This window comes from Petaurus breviceps, unplaced genomic scaffold, assembly GCF_028583685.1.
Source record: "Petaurus breviceps papuanus isolate PSGF00001 unplaced genomic scaffold, PetGlider_PUasm1.0 90849, whole genome shotgun sequence".
NCBI lineage: Eukaryota > Metazoa > Chordata > Mammalia > Diprotodontia > Petauridae > Petaurus > Petaurus breviceps.
The window spans coordinates 13,997,315-14,019,343 of NW_027187361.1; the positions used below are offsets into that span (position 1 = coordinate 13,997,315).

The 22,029-nt window shown below is 43.0% G+C and overlaps 1 protein-coding gene across 3 annotated transcripts in view; it reads left to right on the top strand.

Moving 5' to 3' along the window:
* Window positions 1-2,783: 2,783 nt before the first annotated feature.
* The window catches only part of ASMTL (acetylserotonin O-methyltransferase like), a 46,525-nt gene continuing 27,279 nt past the window's right edge, over window positions 2,784-22,029 (top strand). The window contains exons 1-5 of one of the 3 annotated variants that reach the window (XM_069072891.1): window positions 2,784-2,991; window positions 7,529-7,660; window positions 9,825-9,872; window positions 16,347-16,411; window positions 20,525-20,586. In XM_069072891.1, coding sequence (XP_068928992.1) covers window positions 2,899-2,991; window positions 7,529-7,660; window positions 9,825-9,872; window positions 16,347-16,411; window positions 20,525-20,586 — 400 coding nt within the window. In that variant the 5' untranslated portion in view covers window positions 2,784-2,898. Of the gene's footprint in view, window positions 2,992-7,528; window positions 7,661-9,824; window positions 9,873-16,346; window positions 16,412-20,524; window positions 20,587-22,029 lie in introns of those variants that run through there. The other 2 variants (XM_069072890.1, XM_069072892.1) reach the window with 2 other exon arrangements.

Sequence of the window (22,029 nt, forward strand, 5' to 3'; positions counted from 1 at the left end):
TTTTTAAAAAGATAATATTGTTTTATTTTGTTTTTATTTATTTTGTTAAATATTTCTCAATTACATTTGAATCTGGTTAGGCAGTTGCAGTATTTGACAATTCTACTCTAAGCAACTCTCTAAGACTATTAAATTTATGTGAAAGGTAGGCCTGTATTTGCCATGGACAGAGTGCTGGACCTGCAGTCAGGAAGACCTGATTTCAGATTTGGCCTCAGATACTTATTACCTCTGTGACCTTGGGCAAGTTACCTGAGCTATATAAACGTTAGTTATTAGTAGTAGTAACACTATACAGTAGAGAAATAAATGGATTTGGAGTCGGAGGATCAGGTTCAAATTCCATGTGTGCTGTGTGACCTTGGTCAAGCCACTTAACCAGTCAGGGCCTCAGTTTCCTCATCTACAAAATGGGAAGAGAGAACTGTATTAGATGATCTCTTGAGACCTTTCCATTTCTAACCCTATTATTTTAATAAACTACAGTGTCTTATCTAAACTTTCTATCTCTCCAAGGACTCTTCTCTAACTAGTGTTGAATAAACTTTGTTAACAGAGGAAAGGCCCAACCAAAGCCTGACAGCTTTCCAATAACAATAATACAACACTTTAAAGTTTACAAATAAATATACTTCCAGGGGGCGGCTAGGTGGCACAGTGAATACAGCACTGGAGGACCTGAGTTCAAATCCGGCCTCAGACACTTAACACAAAAACTAGCTGTGTGACCTTGAGCAAGTCCCTTAACCCCAATCACCCTCCAAAAAAAAAGAGCAAAAATCAAATCAATAAATATACTTCCAACCACACAGGAAGGCAGTTTCCCTTATTATTCCCATTTTAGAAATGAGGTGGAAAGACTATGTAACGTGCCCAGGGTTCCATAGTTATAGTAAAAATGTCTAGATCCTATGAGGAAAACTCATAGGCATATCATAGTCAAATTCTGAAACCCCCAGCTCAAGGAAAAAATATTAAAGCATCAAGACTAAAAAAATTTGGGGCAGCTAAGTGGCGTAGTGAGTAGAGCACCGTCCCTGGAGTTGGGAGGACCCGGGGTTCTGTTCTGCCCTCAGACACTTAACCCCCACCCCCCCCCCCCCCCCCCCCACAAACTGGCTGTGTAACGTTGGGCAAGTTACTTAATAACCCCAGTTGCTTTAAAAAAAAAAAAACTTAAATATGATGGTGTCAGAATTAGAAGTACACAAGACCTAACAGCAGAGTCTGTAGGTGTTGGAACGCAAAATATGGAAGAGGAAAAGAACAGGGGCTCTGGCCAAAAATATCATAACCTGCTAAGTATTATCTTGAATGAAAAAAAATGGACATTTGATAAACTCTCAGACTTCAAGACTTTGTTGAAAAAAGATCCTGAACTTAATAGAAGATTCACCATAGAACCAAGAGAAATATAAGGCACCTAACAAACACTGATTATAAGGGATACATAAGGACAGAATGTTTACTTTTTACATATGTAAAATGCAAAATGTATATCTAAGAGTCTTACCAATAACTGGGTCGTTCATAAGAAACATTGGAGTAAGCCTGAGTATGATATCAATTTTAAAGCAAAACCCTTTAGGGTCAGCTTAAAAGAGTAGTTATTTTATACATATGAGGTGCAAGAGGAAGAACTGAACAGAGGAACTAGGTGGGGGAGAAGGGCTGGTAGTTCTTTCTGGTAACCTACTTTCATCCGGAATGGGTTAAAGAGGGAACAACGCATATGTATTGAGAAGAGTATAAAAGTCTTCTAGATTCAGAAGAGATAAAATAAATCGGGAGGGTGAGAGGACAAGGGGAGGAAACTTTGGAGAGGAGGGTGAGAGAATAGGTAAGACAGGGGTATAGAAGGGTGTGTAGATCTCTGGGAATGAGAGGGGAGGGATTCTGGGAGGGGGGCAGGCAAGTCATAGGAGGGCAGGGTAGTGGGGTACAAGTTAAGTTAAGGCGGCAGGAGGGACAGGAAACGAGAGATCTGCACATACATGAAAACAAAGATCGGGAGCAGAAGGGGTTTGGGAAAGTCTGTGTCTGTGTAGGTGCGTGTGTATGTATCTATCTGTGTTACAAAGAAACAGATCTAAACTTGATCGTGGGCGGGGCGGGGCTGGGGGCGGGGCAAAAGGACGAAATTAACCAGTGCCCAGCCAGAACAGAGCAAAGCCCCGCGGAAGCGAAGCCGGGTATCGCTGTGGGCCGGGCGGGTTTTCTCGAAATGAACACTTATTGTCACATATTCTGAATCCTCTCTCACGTTCTGCTACACGCACGACGTGCCTTTTTCCTTTCTAACGTTGTATTTACATTCCGATATTTAGGTTTATGATGTGCTTTTATTTATTTTCTCTATTCTGTATCTGTGTTCTGGCGTTGGAGCCTAAAATAAAATAGAAAAAAAAATGTCCGACTCTTCCAGGCAAAGGTACAGGAGCCGTTCGTCAAAGACCATTTTACAGAAGAGGAACTGAGGAAAGCTGGGTTAAGGGACTTGTGCAAGGCCACTCGGCTGGGCCATATCCGAACTCAACACCAGGAGTCTTGGGGCCTGCAGGCGGGCACTCCATCCACCGCGCCCTAGCTCCCCCCATCGCCCCTCCTCCCTCCTCCTCCCCCCCCCCCCCCCCCCCCCCCCCCCCCCCCCCCCCCCCCCCCCCCTCCCCTCGCCTCTCCTCCCTCCTCTTCCTCCCCCCTCCCGCTCCCCCTCCCCCACCCCTCGCCTCTCCTCCCTCCCCGCAGCTACTGAGCAGCCGCGGCCTCGGAATCCGCGGGGAGGGCGGGGGCGGAGCCCGCTCCCGACGCTTATAAGCCGGGCTTTCTGCCAGCCTCCCGCTCCTCTTCCTCCCGGGCAGAGCTGGCCGTGCTGCCGCCGCCGCCGCACCCGCGCCCGCCATGGTGCTGTGCCCGGTGATCAGGAAGCTGGTCAGCAAGCGCGTGGTGCTGGCCAGTGCCTCCCCCCGGAGACAGGAGATCCTGAACTGCGCCGTGAGTGCGCGCGCGCCCCGCGGGTGCGGAGGACCCTGCGTGGGAAGGGGGGGGCTGGGGGGGCCGCCCCTGGGGAAGCTGATACCTCCTGGGCCTGCCGGAGGGGGGAGGGGCCCACACCCTGGAAGCCCCCTGCTGTGGGGGGCGGGGCGGCATGGCCGGGGGGGTCGCGATCAGGGCCCCGCCCCGCACCCCCTCCCGCTTCAGAGGGAAGACACCCCCTTTTGGTGGTGTGGCTGTACGAGAAGTCGGTGCTGCGGGCTAGTGATGACAGACAACAAGCATTTGTATAGAGCTCAGAATTCTGGGAAGATTTTTCACAAACGTCTGATTTTACTCAGCGCAATTAGCAGCAATAATATGGGATGCACGGGAAGGCCGGTGCCCTTAGCCCCATGGGACCGACGAGGCTTATGCAGGCCTTGAGCGTGGGCTCCCCGACTTCAGCGCCCCCGTATTCCATCAGCTGCAAGAGGATTGAGGGCAGGCGCATCGGGTTTTTCTGCTAATTTTCTAAACCCCCCCCCCCCCCTGCTCCAGGCCCCCAGACCTGTGGAAGAGCCTTCAGACTGTTGGCTAAAAACGTGTCTTCTCTCCTGACGGTCGCTGTTCCTCTTCCCGGGGGCCTCCTCCAGCACTGGTGGCCAGTTATAAATCTGGACGCGTCACTATTGTGCTCAAAAACCTTCCGTGGCTGTCTGAGTCAAGTTCAGAGACCATTGCCTGGGTGTCAGTGCCCCCCGCTATGTGAGGCCTTGCTGCATAGTAATCCCCTTGCAGGCTGCTGCAGCCAGACTAGACTGTTCAGCCCCCCCCCCCTTTCTCTTCCGCTCTCCCCCAAAAGAGCGCCTTGGCTCAGTGCAATGGCAGAATGACCTCCCTTCCCCATTACCTGTGTGATTCCGGTTATCCTGCCAGCAGTGACCCTTGCTACTCAAGCAGCGCTTAGTTTTGCATTTCTCTAATGCAGTGCCTTATAGTTATCTGTGTTTGTGCTTTAATTCTATATCTCCCATGGCCTGTGATAGCACAGGGTTCAGCGGGCGCAATAGGTGTTTTTTACATTTTAATTGAGTTGTGTTGACTTTTAAGTTACTTTTTAGCCCCAGAATAGGGTAAGAGATTTCAAAGTGTTTAATTTTAAAAGGCTGGATAGAAAGGAAAAAACTTCTGTGGAAAAACCGAGCCTTTATAATATAAATGGGATGGGTGCTGGGGTCCATCCCCAAGATCATGTCTCTGGAAGCCTCCCAGTTTCCCAGTATGCCCCTGCCCTGTGAGAAAATATTCTCTTGTTGCAGAACATGTTCTCTCATCAGGACAGACACAGGGCTGCCTGGCCCAAGGACTCTCTCTGGAGCGGGATCCCCAGGTCCAGGCCTAGGCCTCTGACAGCTCCCTCTGTGCGGTATCCACAAAGTTATCCCTGCTGACTCCCGGCGTTTTCCCACCCATAGCTCATAGGCACCTGCTCCCAAAAGACACCCTGGATTACCTAACTAGAATCCTTGGCATTCCTTTCCCTTGGCCCTTTTCCATCTCAGCCCAGCACTATCCTCACCCTCTCACAGGTTCCCTAAGAACCCTTGCTTCTTTTGGCAGTGTGTGTGAATTCCTTCCAGGCAACACCACCGTGGCCTTTTCAGGGTCTCAGCATCCCCAGATCTCTTCAGCTGGATCACACATCCCTTATCTATCACAATTCACAAGCATGTCTTAAGCAACTGTTGTGTGGAAGGTTTCGTATCATGTATAAAAAATACAAGACAGTCCCTGTCCGAAAGGACCTTCTGAACTGGGGAGTCTTTAACTGTTTATGTATAGTATGGACATCTTTGGCAAACTGGTGAAGCCTATAGACTTTATCTCAGAATGTTTTTAAATGAATAAGATACCTAGGGTCACAAAGAAAACTATATTGAAGTACAAATGTTTTTTAAAAATTAAGTTCAAGAAGCTTCAATTAAGAGCCCCTGTTCTAAACTGATTAGTGGGGTATTAGATAACTTTTAAGTGTCAAGTGAGTGAAAGGTGGTGAATATGTGTGTAGTATATATTCAGTGTAGGCAGCTAAGTGGTACAGTGGATAGAGCCATGGGCTTGGGGCCAGGAAGACTCTCTGAGTTCAAATCTGTCTTCACACTTAGTAGATGTGTGACTCTGGGCAGGTCACAACCCTGTTTGCCTCCGTCTTCTTATCTATAAAATGAGCTGCAGAAGGACTTGTCAAACCATTCCAGTGTCTTTGCCAAGAAGACCCCAAATGGGATCACAAAGAGTCGAACGTGACTGAACAATGACAACAAAAATATATTTAGTGTATTACCAGGTTTATCATGGGCTAAATGTATCCTGTGGCCTGCTGAGCAATGGCATTTTTAACATGTAAAGCCTAGAGACGCTGCTAGGGACAATTCTGTATTCCCAAACTCTGCTCTTTTACTATCCATCAAGGGCTCAGGAAAGGTTTTCAGGTGAGTGTGCATAGATGTTAAGACAAGACTCCTGTGTGACCAAATGTGTTTGGTGTTTTGTTTTGGGTTTGGTTTTTTGGGGGGGTAAGGGGTTTGTTTTGGGGGTTTTGTGAAGAATTTTTCAGTCTGGGCCCCTTGGGGGAAAAAAATCAAGATAAGTCCGGAAAGTAGAGAATGGAAATTACCCATTCATAGGGATAATAACTTTAAGATCCACCGGAGAGGAATCCTGTTTAATGGCTAACTTTAAAAATGTTGCAAGAATCTGCTAAATTGTGTTTAGTGGGCAGGCACTCTTGAATCCTGAAAGCTGTTGTTCAGTCTTTTTTCAGTCGTTTCTGACTCTTCACGACTCCATTTTGGGTTTTCTTGGCAAAGATACTGGAGTGGTTTGCCATTTCCTTCTTCAGTGTTGTAGCAGCAAGCACCCCAAGCGCCCTCAGGGTTTGCTGCAACACAGGTTCTTGGATCTGCTTTGATAAAGGAAAGCAACTCAAAATGGGTTAACAAGCTTACTTTAATCAGTCAAATATGTATCGTTTACCTAGTTCAGGGGAAAGAGGTCAGCACCCCGAACTTCAGATTATACAGACAGAATTATCAAGACAGAAACAGATCAAGTAGACAGTTTACAAACTGTCCAACCGTTACATCCATACCAAAGCAACATCTGGGTTTTTCAAAGCTGGGGGACTCTCAACAATGGCTTCCCAGAGTTTTATCTGATCAAATCACAGAACACTTCTCAAAGTGAGCCCCAAAGCAAAGCCTCAAATCAGGGCTTATATAACCTTCTCCTGGCTCAGAGAATGTAACAACCTTTTGAACCCACTGGCCAATCAAGAAGTATCTACTGAAAAACAAGCCTCCCACCCCAGGCTCCAGGTGCACTTTAGCCTAGGGGAAGGGAAGATCTTAAAAATTACATTCCCATTACAAGTGTGTCCCCATTTTACAGATAAGAAACTGAGGCAAACTTTTAAATTAAGTGACTTGCACAGGTTCACACAGCTAATAAATGTCTGAGACTGGATTTGAACCCAGGTCCTTCACCTAATTGCTCCTATGTTTTTGGGTTTGGTTTTTGTTGTTGTTCCACAAAAAAGCACTTTTGGGGAGGAATAGCTTCTGTTTAAGCATCCTGGCATCCTCCAGGCATCTCTTCCAGGTGTTTGCATTGAATGCTAAAATAGAAGGTTCCTTCTTAAAACGGGCTTTAATGCAACCTGTTAAGAGAGAGAAGATGATGCACCAGAAGGACTGTTGGATTTAGACCTCTCTGCTATTCCCTAGCAGCGTGACCACAGGCAGCTTCTCAGAGCTGGCCTAATCATCTTTAGAAAATGCATAATAACGCTTAATATTAATAATATTAATGGAGAATAAAATAATATGGACAATAAAATGGATAATAATATTACCGCCCTCACTGAATTGTGAGAAAAGTGGTTTGCCAACCGCAACTTGCTGTGGCCCTTCCATAGGAGCTCAAATGCCCATCAGTAGAGTCGGTGGTCCAGTCTGAAGTTCACTGAGCTCCTTTCTGCCTCTAGAGCAGAGATGGGGAACCTTCGGCCTGGAGGCCACATGTGGCCTTCTAGATCCTTGAGTGTGGCCTTTTGACCAAATCCAAATTTTACAGAGCTATGTTCTATAAAGACCTCACTTAAGGATCTAAAATTTGGATTAGGTCAGAAGGCTATACTTAGGATCCAGAAGGCCATGGTTTCCCAGCCCTGCTCTAGAGGGACGACCTTATAATGGTTGACAGTCAGTCCCCAGTAATAGCTGCCAATTATATAGCATTTCAATGTTTGCAAAGCACTTTACAAAAGTCTTATTTTACCATCCCAATTGGGAGCTAGGTGTTATTATTATCCCCATTTTACAGATGAGGAAACTGAGGCAGGTGGTGGTTAATCCAACAAAGGTTTTCTAGATCCATCTCTCCATCCACTGCCTGCCTATCAACAAGTATATTGTTGGGTACTGGGGATATCAGTATTTTGAATGAAACTTTTCCTACTCATAAGGAAGTAAGCTTTGCTGTCTTTGTATCCTAGGGCCTGCGATTTGAGGTAGTGCCATCCAGATTTAAAGAGACTCTAGACAAGACTTCATTTGCAGTGCCTTATGAGTATGCCATGGAAACAGCAAAACAAAAGGCCCTTGAAGTGGCTAACAGGATGAATGTGGTAAGTTTTTGGGGGTGTGGGGGTTTTCTTTGCATTATTTTATCATTTCAATCGTTTTCAGTTGTGTCCAATCCTTTGTCACCCCTTTTGGGATTTTCTTGGTAAAGATACTGGAGTGATTTGCATTTCCTTCTCCTGCTAATTTTTCAGAAAAGGAAACTGAGCCAAGCAGAGTTAATTAACTTGCTTACACAGCTAGGAAATATCTGAGGCTGGATTTGAACTCAGGTCTTCCTAACTCTAGGCCTGCTACTCGACACCCTGCACCACTTGGCTGCAGAGCTCAATGCACAGGATTCTGGACAGTTTCATGCTGCTAAATTATTATTTGACCTTTCATTGGATTGCACGATGTTATGTCAGTTGAGTAAAAATTGCACTCTTTTGGAAATATATTTAGTTAGGTCACTTTTCATGGATATGGGGTGATATTCGGAATGAGTGTGCTGTAAGAATTAAAAATGTAAAAGACCTAATCAGCTTTGCTGGCTAATCCCCATGCCAATGCAGACATGTTTCTTAGTGCCTGTATGCCCTCCTTCCCATCTTGGCTTTAATTGCCATCACTGATAAAACTGTCCTCCTTAAGAAATGTAATATGACAGCACCTACCTATATCACAGAGTTGTGGGGATGTTTGGAAAATACTTTGTAAACTTTAAAGCATTATATAAATGCTAGCTAGAAGGGGGAACGTTTTATCTTGTCCTTTAAGACATCAGGGCTTTTTCTTTCAGGTTACTTACTGAATAGTATTTATTTAATTGTTCTGGGTCCTTTCCTCTTCCTACCCTCCAAAAGTCATGTTTTCATTTACCTTTTTTCTTTTCCAGTTTATTCATTAGATGTTCCCTTGTTGGGATAAAGTGGTAGGAACCCCACAATTTTAATGCTAAAGAATAAATTGGTTTACTTCTCATCACAGTTGTTCATGTGATGTTATCGTGCCTTCAGAGGCTAGGACTCAAGGAAAATTGCTTCATAGGATGCTGGGGTGGGAGGGCAGGTGCTTCAGTCTGATCGACTTTAACCAAAGGTTCTTCATCTCTGTTGGAAGAACTTTTGAGAGAAGGGAAGACTTTAAAAGAATGAGGCCCAACAGGAAGGGCTTTCATTTTCCTCTGGTGCTGAAAATTTTTGCTTCACGATTCTCTTCCCTTGTGTCCACTTTTGATCTGGTGGAAATCATGTGCCCCCTTTTAAGGTTTAAAAGTATTTTATAAACATCTCGTTTTATCCCCACAACTCTGAGGCAGGTGCTGTTATTATCCTTATTTTACAGATGAGGAAACTGAAGCAGAGAGAGGTTAAATATTGGTGGGTAGATGGTACAGTGGATAGAGTGATAGACCTGGAGTCAGGAAGACCTGAATTTGAATCTGGCCTCACACAGAGCCTTGTGACCCTGGGCAAGTCATTTGTTCCAGTTGCCTTCTCTGTAAAATGGGGATAATAGCATCTACCTCAAATGAAATAACAATTGTAAAGTACTTAGTTCCTAGCACATAGTAAGTGCTATATAAATGTTAGCTATTGCTATTATTAGTTTATATCTAGTCTCAGACACTTACTAGCAGTGTGACCTGGGGCAAGTCACTTAACTTCTGTCCATCTCAGTTTCCTCATCTCTAAAATGGGAAAATAATAGCACCTATTTCTCAGAGTTGGTGTGAAAATCAAATGAGATAATAACTATAAAGTGTCTGGTACACAGAAAGTACTATAGAAATGTTATTTATAAAAGATATTATTATCATTAAGTGACTTGTCCAGGGTCGCTCAGCTAGTAAATGTCTGAGACAGTATTTGAACTCAGGGCTTCTTGCTTACAGACCCCATACTCTACTCACTAACTGCCTATTTAATGTAGGCTATATTGCTAATGGTTGCTCTCATTAAAAGGCTATGGTATATGTCGGAACATGTTCTTATTAATATGATTAATTAGTTTTTGTTATATTATTATTAATTCTTAATAATATGCTTTTTAAAAAAAATTTTAACTAACCATTTCTTTCCAACTGATTTCCAAATTGCAGCATTAACTTTGTATTAGTGATGACTTTATGCTTTCTAAATTCATTGAGACAGTCCATTTTGAGGGGGTGGGGTGTTAGAAACTTTTAAAAAATATTTATTTCAAAAAGCATTTTAATTTTTACAGAAAGACTTAAGACCTCCAGACATTGTTATAGGAGCAGACACTATTGTGGTAAGTTTAGATGGTTTCCTTTCCTTACCATTCACCTTTACTTTGATTTTTGCAATTATTTCCCATTAACCTAGTGTTAGCGTTTTACATGTATCCTACTAAATGCTTTCTCTTTGTGTTGGGAATAAGCAGTTAGTCTTTTCATTTTAGGGAATTGCTTCCCAACTATCGCAGTGAGGAAAATATGCTCATTTAAAATAAGAACTTGAAAGGAGTTCAAACATTAAAAGAGAAAAATACAAAAGTATAGGTTTATAACACCAAGACAACCCTTCCAGTGCTGTTGGGGAAAGGGATCCTAGGTATTCGACAGAGGCATTCTGGGATCCTTACACTAGATCATAAAATCACAGAGCTAGAAAGGACCTCAGAGGTCAGTACAATTCTCTTCTTCTGTTATACAATGTATATAGAGGTACCCATTTTATTTGTATTATTAAGTTCAGAATATATAAGACAACTAGATGGCAGAATATATAGAAGGCAAGGATAGGAGCCAGGAAAACTCATCTTAGTGAGTTTAAATCTGGCCTCAGACACTTCTTAGCTGTGTGACCTTGGGCAAGTCACTTAATCCTGTTTGCCTCAGTTTCTTCATCTGTAAAATGAGCTGGAGAAGGAAATGGTGAACCATTCCAGTTTCTTTGCCAAGAAACCCCCAAATGGGGTCACAGAGAGGACAGAACTATTTCAGACAGGACTGGAATGATTCAACAACAACAAAAATATACATATATATGTATATGTATACATATATTTTCAGATATATATATACATAGAATATAATATATTACATATAACATGTATATGTATAATGGAAGCAATTCAGTTCAGTTGTATGCCTGTGAAACTTGGAACAGCCTACCAGTGCCATACCAGGAAACTGAATTCCTTCCATTTGGATTATCTTAGGAAGATTCTGAAGATCACCTGGCAGGGTAAGGTACCAGACTCTGAGGTCTTTACTCGAACTAAACTGCCAAGTATTCAAACTCTGCTTCAGAGAGTACAACTCTGATGGGCTGGCCACATTGTTCAAGTGCAAAATGAACGGTTGCCTAAAAAGACTATTTTATGGAGAACTCACACAGGGCAAGTGTTCACATGGTGGTCAGAAGGCGCGATACTAGGATACTCTCAAGGACTTTCTTAAGAACTTTGGAATTGATTTGTGGCATGGGAGACACTGGCACAGGACTGCCCAGCATAATGTGCCCATAGCAGAGAAGGTGCTGTGCTCTGTGAACAATGCAAAAATGAAATAACTTGGAAAAAAAAGCAAGATGCGCAAATTTAAAGAATCCACCCCAAATGTTCACACAGACTCTTAGTGTCCGACCTGTGGTAGAACATTATGAGCTGATACTGATCTGATCAGCCAGTCAGACACGCTGAAACTTGACTGTCATATAGCGATGTCATTTTGGTCCGCTTCAAGAACAGAAGACAACAACCAACCAATATTATAATATAGTATATATGATACGTATGTATATCATAGAATATATAATATGTACATAAGCAGAAGGGACTTTAGGAGCCCATCTCGTTTAGTCTTCTAATTTTATAGATGAGGAAACAGGCCCAGGAAGTTACTTTGGTTGGCCGAGGTCACACAAATAAGCATCAAAGGTTGTGTTTGAACCCAGTTTCTCTGACTCTAGAACCAGGACTCTTTCTGCTTAACACACAGGGAGATCATTTTCTCATGTGTTAATAAGATTCGGAACATATTCTCCTCTGTATAGAGGAGTGTGGTATAGTATCTAGAGAGATGCTTTGAGAGTAGGGCAGCAAGCACCCCAGCATCCCCAGGGTGGCTGCCAACACAGGTTCTTAGATCCACTTTTCTAAAGGAAAGCAACTCAAAATGGGTTAACAGTCTTGCTTTAATCAATCAAACATATGTCATTTACCTAGTTCAGGGGAAAAAGTCAGCACCCCGAACTTCAGAGTATACAGAGGTTACAAGAAGACATAGAAACATTTCAAGCAGACAGGCCTCCAACTGTCTGACCATTACCTCCATACCTAGTCAGTTACCAGAGAGGGAAGCATCAGCATCTGGGTTTTCAAAGCCGGGGGCTCTCAATGGCTGCCCAGAGTCTCGTCTGGTCAAATCACACAACATTTCTCAAAGTGAGCCCCAAAGCAAAACCTCACATATATACCCTAGAAGGGTATATATAGCCTTCTCCTGGCTCAGAGAATGTAACAACCTTCCAGACCCATTGCCCAATCACAAAGTATCTCCTGAAAAAACAAGCCTCCAGCAACAGACTCCAGCTGCATTTAAGCCTGTCAAAGGGCCTAGGGGCAGGGAAGATCTTAAATTTTCATTCCCATAACAGAGAGTCCAGGAGACCAGCCTTAATTCCTGCCACTGACATTCTGGCCATCTGACTCTGAATACTTCCCTCAACTTCTCAGTTCTCAGTCTGTGCAACTCCTCGAGGCTGTGAATTACCAGGGAAGATGTCATTGAGGTTTGGTAGGGGAAGTTTCTTCATCAGTGAAATCACAAGTCTGGACCTATCCCAAAGACAGGTCCACCCCCCAACAAAATTCTCCAAGAGTTGTTTTGTTCAATGGACACCTTTGGCAGTCTGGGAAGCCCATGGACCCTTTCTTATAATAATATTTTAAAATCACGAATTAAATTTATATAATTATAAATATATGGAAATAATCCAAGTTCGTAGAGTCTGAAATTTTTCTGTGGAACTCTTGGTAGGGGAAGAATCAGGGGACCCCAGGTTAAGAACCCCTGCTCTCATTAGTGCTTTGAGGGCTATTTCCCAACGAAGACTTCGATAGGCCTGTCAATTTAATCAATGTTGGTGTAATGTGTCTAGTTTGTAGATAAGGAAATTGAGGTGCTCGGTGTGAACAGTATTGTAATATAAAAATGGTAGCCTTTCAGTTTGCTAGCAATCTGATGTCTGCTGATGAGATAACACTAACTTGGTTCTTATTTTGTTGTCTGTATATTCATGAAACATCTTTTACAGTCAGGGATACTGTGTGAATAAAATTCGTAGAGTTGTTCAGTCCTTTTTCAGTTGTGCCTGACTATTTGTGACTCCATTTGGGGTTTTGTTGGTAGAGATACTGGAGTGATTTGTCATTTCCTTCTCCAACTCTTTACAAATGAGAAAACTGAGGCAAACAGGGTGAAGTGACTTGCCCAGGGTCACACAGCTGGGAAGTGTCTGAGGCCAAATTTGAACTCAGAAAAATGAGTCTTCCTGACTCCAGGCCTGGTACTGTATTTACTGCACCAAAATGTCCTTAAGAGCTCCAGAGCAGACAGGAGCATAGGTCTTGTTACCAGGTGAACCTTCATCATTTGACCATACTTACTCCCCTGTGTAGCACAACTCCCCTATGAAGTGAATGATGCGGTTGTGTTTATTTATTTGTTTTTGTTAATCTATACTGTCCTTGTGACGTCATTGGCATTGTGGGCTAAGTGGCTAGCAAGTACTAGGGTTTTTTTCCCTTTTTAAAAAAATTCAGTAGGCACTTGGGAAGTAGAAAATCTAGTTTAAAAAACTTGGATAATTGAATTTTTAAACCCATAATACAGGAATATCAAGTACAGCTCCCAGTCTGCACTCACTGCATCAGGAACTGAGGGAAGCAGCCTCTAGGCAGCTGGGGCTCAGGAAAAGATTTCTCTTTTCTGAATACAGGCTCAGAATTCAAGCCAAAAGGTCAGCTAGGTGGCACCATAGTGCATAGAGTGCCAGGCCTGAAGTCTCGAAGACTCATCTTCCTGATTTCAAATCTGGCCTCAGACACTTCCTAGCTTTGTGACCCTGGGCAAGTCACATAACCCTCTCTGCCTCAGTTTCCTCATCTGTGAAATGAACTGGCAAACCACCCCAGCATCTTTGCTAAGAGAACCTGAAATGGGGTCACAAAGAGTTGGATGTGACTGACAACAATAATTCAAACCACCAGGTGTTTGAATCATCTCCGAGTGGGTAGAGCCTGCATAGGGACTTCAACAACCACAAGCCTGCCCAGGCTCCCACTATATCTAGTACAGGGACTTTCCTTGGAGGAAGCTCCTGCTGCCAAAGAAGGTCAACACCTTCTCTGCAGTTTATAATTAAGAACATTACCTGGGGCACTGAGAAGATTAAAACCCAGACCTTTCTGATTCTGAGATCAAGTTCTTTTTTAATACCTCATGCTGTCTCTCACAGAACCCAGGAGATCTTCAGTATAATATTGTTAATCCCATTTTATGGCTCAAGAAACTGAGGCTGAGAGATATAGCTAATTATTCAAGATCACAACTAAGCTTAGCTACTGGAATTTGAACTCTGGCCTCCTGTTTTCTAAGTCCATTATTCTTTCTAATGCCTTTTCAGCTTTGTTTCTGTGATTCTAGAGAAAAATAAAATGATATAGTTGCCTTTGGGTTATTTGCAGAAGATCATGCTTGTAAACTGCCCCTGAAAAAAAAAAACTACCTGGCTTTTGTTATAGCCATGTGTCTGGCTGTACAGCGGCCCTGGAATTTGACTCTGGCTGGGCTCCCTTCCAGCTAACCCTAGCCCTGACCTAAATCCCCAAACTAGCTTGTATGCCAGGGAAGGCATGATGCCTGCGTGCTCCACAGTTTCCTCCCCTTATCTCAAATTGGACGAATTGCATATCAAAGCTTGTATGGAATTATGGATGTCCTGAACCTCAGTTTCTTTATTTGAAAAAATGGAGCCAATGACAATCATTTAGTAATTATTATTTTTTTTTAGCTTGAGAAAAGGCTCTCTCCTGGGCCAGTTCAGTGACACAGTGGATAGAGCACTGGGCCTAGAGTCAGGAAGATTTGAGTTCAAATCCACAGGAGAAAGTGGAAACCCCTTACCGAAGAGGTTAATTACAAAGGGCAGAAGAGGAATAGGAGAATAGTTAGCAGGGATGGAGGGATCAAATGAGGGTTTTTCCAGGATAGGGAGGACATGGCGTGTTTGTAGGCAATAGGAACTGCACCACTAAACAGGGAGAGACTGAAAGTGAGACGGGCAGCTAGGTGGCACAGTAAGAGTGCCAGCCCTGGAGTCAGGAGGACCCGAGATCGGTTCCAGCCTCAGATACTTAATACCCACACAAAAAAGCTGGCTGTGTAACCTTGAGCAAGTTACTTAACCCCAATTGCTTGAAAGAGGAAGGAAGGAAGGAAGAAGGAAAGAAAGAGGGAGGGAGGAAGGAAGGGAGGAAGAAAGAAGGAAAGAGGGAGGAAGGAAGGAAGAAGGAAAGAGGGAGGAAGGAAGGAAGGAGGGAGGGAGGGAGGGAAGTGAGAGTAGGGGACGGGCTAGAATGGGATCACTGGAACGATTAGAGGAATTAGCCTTAGTAAGGACTAGGGCCACTTCATCATGTGAGACAGGGCTGTGGGAGGAGAGAGTGACAGAAGGCACCTAAGTGATAGGAGATGAGGAAGAGGGAGTCTGTGATGAATGGCCTCATTTTTTCTGTGAAATTATGAGATGAGGGTCTCGTCTGAGAGTAGGGGAAGGAAGAGGCCAGAGCAGGTTTGAGGAGGGATGAAAAGGTTTAGGAGAGCTGCTGTGCAGAGTGGGATAGTAAGCTGATAAAGGAGGTATGTAGGATTGCCTGGCAGCAGTGAGAACCCAGTTGAGGTTGTGTAATGTAAATTTGTAGCAGACCTAGTCAGAACACTTCAGTCATTTTCTCCCCCTTCTCCAGTGTGTAAGCCCAGTGCCTCGCACATAGTAAGCTCGATATTAATCATCTCATCATCATCGTTGTTATTCTGTTAGTTCTGTAAAGAGTCCTCTCTCTACCAATGTAGATCTCAACCCAAAAATCAGGGAATAAGCATTTGATTAAGTGTCGTCTCTGTGCTTGGTGCTAGCGATACAAAGATAAAATGAAGTCATAATAAATATGACTTCATTTTATTCTTATGACAAGATGGGGAGGTAGGTGCCACCATGATCCCCATTATGCAGTTGGGGGAAAACTAAGGCAGTTAGTGGTCAAGTGACTCGCCCAGGATCACACGGCTAATAAGTAGCCAATCAAGTGTATCTGACTTCTAATTTAGCACTTCACTGTACGGCCTAGAAGATTACATCCATGGCTTGCTAGATAATCTTTGAGAGCTGCTGTGGCTGGAAAGTATACCACACTGAAGCTGACTAGTCAATGTGCCTATCCAGGCAGAGCAAAGCTTCCCCCGGGGCAGCAGGCCTGTGACCTGCCCGTGGTCCTTTCCTCCGAGCTTTAGAAGCTGTCAGAGCTTGGTCTGCACTGGCAGTGCCCTGGAGAGCCCTGGGTCCCCTCCAGACCACAATGAGGCATCCATCAGTGGAAGGGTCGCCTCTGTTGGATACAAACTGAATAGCGCGGCTTCTTCACATTCCGGTTGCTAGGTGTGAGAATAAGTGCTTTTCTTCTCTCATCCCTGCCTCCTCACCTTGTGTCTTGTTTCAGACAGTGGATGGACTGATCCTGGGGAAGCCAGTTGATAAGCAAGATGCCTATAACATGCTGTCAAGGTCAGTGGAGGGGAGAAGTTTTTGTTTGTTTTGATTTTTTTTGAATTTATTTACTATTAGTTTACAACATTCAGTTCCACAAGTTCTTGAGTTCCAGATTTGCTCCCCTCTCGCCATGGCAGCATGCAATCCTATATGGGTTCTACATATACCTTCACATTTAACATTAGTCAAGTTGTCAAGGAGGATTATAACCAATGAAATGAATAACGGGAAAGAAGAAACAAGACAAGAGTAGTTTGCTTCAGTCTGCACTCAGACTCCATTCTGTGTCTGGATGCGGACAGCCTTTTCCATTATGAGTCCTTTGGAATTGTCTTGTAATCTTGCATTGCTGAGGGGAGCCCAGTCAGTCAGTCATCACAGATATGACGGGTCTATAATTGTGTACAATATTCTCCTGGTTCTGGGGGAGCAATTTTAGAGTAGTTTCTTGCTACATATGAGACTTCTCTATATTGCATCTTAATTGTAAGATGCTAAACTTAACTTTGCAGTAATTTTAACAAAACCTCACAGATATTCAGCTTAAAAAAAATTTTAGCCCCTGGGAAAACCTGAACTTTGGATTTTTTGATACTCAATTGTATTTTTTTGTTGTTGTTTTCAGTGGTTTGTAGCTTAATCTGTAGATACACATCCTCAGGCTTCAGAATAGGCTGTGCCTCCCTAATCTGGAGTTAAGGGCAGAAAACAAGAAACAACCTGTCACTTATGGTAGTAGCACAGGAAGCAGTCATCAGAAAATACATGACCTAAAACTGAAAACAGAAAGTGGGACACGAATAAAACAAATGAAAGAAGAGTTTTATCAGTAATAGATAAAATTGAAAGGGGAGGCTAGAGCTTGTCATCGCCTTTCTAATGTTGTTTAAGAAAGAGAATGCTCAAATTCCAAGCAATGGCTGCTGGTTCTGAATTTAGAGATTGTCCTGGAATGAAATAGGACAATTTGTCAGGCTGCCAGATTAATTAATTATCTGATTAACTGATTAATTAACATATCCCCTAATTTATAGTGGTAAGAGCTGGCATCCATATCTCTATCTCAAGTGTGCAAGGTGCTTTAGAAGCATTATCTGAGGTGGGCCTCAGATACATACTACAATGGTTATCTCTACTTAAATAAAACATAGTAGGGGCAGCTAGGTGGCACAGTGAATAGAGCTCCGGCTCAGGAGTCAGGAGGACCTGAGTTCAAATCCAGCCTCAGACACTTAACACCAAAAAACTAGCCGTGTGACCTTGGGCAAGTCACTTAACCCCAATTGCCCTCCAAAAACAAACAAAAAAAAGAGAATATTCACATTCTAGACAGTTGATATGAATTCTTAGATAGAAATATCCCTGGAATAAGTGATAATAACAGTAGCTTATGTGTGTATATACATATGTATACACACATGTGCACACATATGTATGTGTATATGTTTTATATAGTAATTTATGTTTTGTAAAGCATTTTGCATATGTTAGCTAATTCACAACAACCCTGTGATATAGGTGCTGTTTTAATCCCCGTTTTAGAGATGGTGAAACTAAGGCTCAGAAAATTGAAGTTAGGAAAGGAACAAGCACTTATGTAGTGCTTACTGTATGCTAGGTACTATGCCCAGAACCACATAACTAATAAATGTCTGAGGTCAGATAGGAACTCAGTCTTCTTTCTTTCTTTTTTTTTAAATTTATTTATTTATTTTTAGTTTGCAGCATTCAGTTCCACAAGCTTTTGAGGTTTAAATTTTCTCCCCTTCCTTCCGTGCCCTCCTCCCCAAGACAGCATGCAATCTGATTAAGCTCTACACATACATTCATATTTAACATTTTCATATTGGTCATGTTGTAAAGAAATCTAACCAATGGAACTCAGTCTTGACTCTGGGCCTGGTGCTCAATCTCCTGCACCACCACCTGCCTCTGTAAGTTAAGTGACTTGCTGAGGGTCTAAGAGCTGAATAGGGGACAGTTCATAGGTTGCAACATGTCCCTTAAAGAACCTAAAATTTCCTTTTCTCTAATTCTTTGCACATCAATCAGCCTTCAGCTTGGGAGAGCAATTAAATCAGTCTGCTAGAGAAGGCTTCCTTGCTCAGATAAGCAGTCTGGTTTTCAGGCCAATTATGTCCCCTTTTGCAATAAATTTGGTATGGGAGTTTATGTCATTTTTTGTGTGTGAGTTTGACTGATTTGTGTCCTCCTCTTCCCCTCCCCCCCCCGCCCCCCCAGTTTCAGCAGCCCTAGCAGAACAGGTAAAATTATCAACAGATGTTCCACAGTCAACACCAGACTTTGGAATGTAGTGATCTCATCAAAGTACTACTTCCTATAGAGTCAGGGAAGCTTAGAGTTGCAAGAGACCTCAGCAACCATCTTGTTCAATTTAGACCCAAAAGGAAACCTTACTACATCATACCCGACAAGTAGTCATTTAGTTTTTAAGAGAAGTTCGATGAAAGGGAATCCATTATTTCAGGAAGCAGTTCATTTCACTTTGGATAGTTCTGATGAGAAGTTTTTCTTTATATAAACCTTAAATTTGCCTCTGGTCCCTTCCACCCTTTGATCCTGGCTTAGCCCTCTGGGGCCAAGCAGAACACAGTAAATCATCTCTCTTTTCTGTCTTTTTTTCCTAATATTTTCCCCCATTACATATAAAAACAATTTTCATCCTTTGTTTTTTAAAAATTGGACTTCTAAATTCTCTCCCTGTTATGTTAAATAATTTTATATAGGTTATGCGTGTAGAGTCATGCAAACCATTTCCATTATTAATCATGTTGTGAAACAAAACACACAAAAAAAACCACATTAAAAAAAGTGGAGAGTAGGGGCGGCTAGGTGCAGGGAATAGAGCACCAGTCCTGGAGTCAGGAGGACCTGAATTCAAATCTAGCCGCAGACACTTAACACTTACTAGCCATGTGACCTTGGGCAAGTCACTTAACCCCAATTGCTCAGCCTTCCCCCCTCCAAAAAAAAAAGTGGAAAAAAAGTAGTATGCTTCAGTCTTCATTCAGACTCCATCATCAGTTCTTCCACTGGAGGTGGATAGCATTTTTCCTCATGAGTCTTTTGGAATTGTCTTGGATCATTGTATTGCTGAGACTAGCTAAGTCATTCACAGTTGACCCTCCTACAATATTGTACAAAATGACTGTGTACAATGTTCTCCTGGTTGTACTTACTTCATTTTGCATCAGTTCATCGTAAAGTCTTTCCAGGTTTTTCTGAAACCATCCTGTTCATGGAATCCCTCTTTCAATGATGACTCTTAGATACTTGAAGCTGTTGTGGTCTTCCCCGGGCTTCCCTCCTCCAGGTTACATTATCCCATTTGCTTCAGCTAGACTTCATCTAGCAGTGACTTGATTGAGATGCTTCACCGTTCTGCTGAGAGTGCTCTGGTACTTGCTTATACTCTTCAGCCTGTGAATGGCCTTCCAAAAATGTGTCGCCCAGAACTGAATAGAGTCCTGTAGGTGTAGCCGGACTGACCCGGTCAGTATGCAGAGGCCCTTCCCACAACAATGAGGCGTTTTATGTTACAGTATGTGTTGGGTTTTAATACTTTCTTAAGAAGAGTCAAGAACTCTTAGATATGGATATGGATATGGAATGGAATGGATAGCCTTTTGAGAAAAGCAATAGATTGTTAGAGAGTCCCAAACTTTCCTGTTCATATGCTACAACCTGTCCTTAAATATCACTTAGGGTGTGAGACTCCTTAAACCCCTAACCCTTAGTTTCCTGTAGCATGGTGTGGCCACATCTCTGCTGCCATTTTTGAAGGTTTTCTTTCTCTTGTTTGTCCACCTTCTGTAAGGAGGCTTCAACCAAGAGATGTTATGAATTTTAGAACTGAAGAGTTAATGTTGCATAGTCCATTAACATTCACTAATTGCTTTACAAATTGATTTATGTCTTAAGGAAAAGTGACTAGAATGATGGAGGAGAAAAAATCCCACATTTTTCTTTGTGAAAGGTAGTTGTAGGGGTAAACGCATTTAGAAATATGGTTTTTCTTGGCTGTTCTTCAGCTAGAGAAGAAACTGATTGTTTTAAGGGCTTTGGTGTGAAAAATAAGAAACGTGTGACACCATATTTATCTTGTAGGTTAAATGGAAAAGTACACAGTGTGTTTACTGGAGTAGCAATCGTTCACTGCAGCAGTAAAGGTAATATTTCACTTTTATTTCATAGAACCGTAGATCACAGGATAATGGACTTAGGAAAGGCAGGGGCGTTAGAGGCCATCACATGCACCCCTTCACTGTAGCTGAGGAAACCAAGTGACTTACACAGGATCTCCTGGCTCACGAGGATTTGAAACCATGTGTCCCTAACTCCGATCTCAGCGCTCTCTCCACTAAGCCACGTTGTCTCTTTGCCAGTTAACAATTGTTTTGTCCTTAAGGCCCTGTGAAGGAGGCTCTGCTGGCAATGTTGTCCCTGGTTTACCGATGCAGTCTCTTCAAAGTTACCATTAATCTACTGACAAATCTAGAGACTTTTTCTCAGGCTTCATCCTTTTTGAGCCTTTGACACTATCGATCACACGCTTCTCCTGGCTACTCCACATTATAATCGCTGGCATTTAACTGGGACTTTATAAGCATCTCATTTCATCCTCTCCACAACCTGGGGAGGCAGGTGTTATCATTGTCCCCACTTTACAGATGAGGAAATTGAGGCAAAGAGAAGTGACTTACTCAGAGTCACACAGCTAGTAAGTGTCTGAGGCTGGATTTGAACTTGGGGCTTATTCTCTATCTGCCACCTCGCTGCCGTGTATGTTTGGCTGCTCCTCTGTCTCCTCTTTCCCTTTCTTTATTGTCTCGGCGATCTCATCAGCTCTAAGGTTTCGATGATCATTTTAATGAAGATGCTTCCCGCTTCTGTTTATTGAGCCCTAACTTCTATGCCTCATATCGCTGTCTGCCTCTTGGACTTCTCAAACTGGATCTCATAGAATCCCACACTTCACTGTGTCCAGAACAGAGTTTATTATCTTCCTTTCCCCCTTCCAAACCCCTGTCCTCTATTCTGTTTCCTTGTTCCTGTGAAGGGAGCAGCTAGGCAGAACAGTGGTTAGTGTGCTGGGCCTGAAGTCAGGAAAACTCATCTTCCTGAGTTCAGATCTGGCCTCAGACACTTTGTAGCCATCTGACGCTGGACAAGGCAGTTAACCCTGCTTTGCCTCAGTTTCCTCATCTGTAAAGCAAGAAGAGAAGTCCCTGGTTTACCGATGCAGCCTCTCCAAAGTTACCATTAATCTCCACTGACAAATCTAGTGACTTTTTCTCCTCTTTTGAGAAGGAAATGGTAAACCACTTTAGGATCTTTGCCAAGAAAAACCCCAGTGGGGTTATGAAGCGTCAGACATTACTGAACAACATAATTGCTGTTAAGATCATGTATCACCAAGGCTATATTCACAGCACCAACAGCAGCTATGATTGTTCTGAATAGCAAAATTTAACAGACTCTCCATATAGAAAACAGAAGCAAAACATTTATTCAGACACCAGAAAGTCAAAAGCCAAATCCCAACACCCAGAAAACTAAATCCATCATGACAACGAGAAGTTAATACACCCTGTCACTGCAGGAAGCAACAC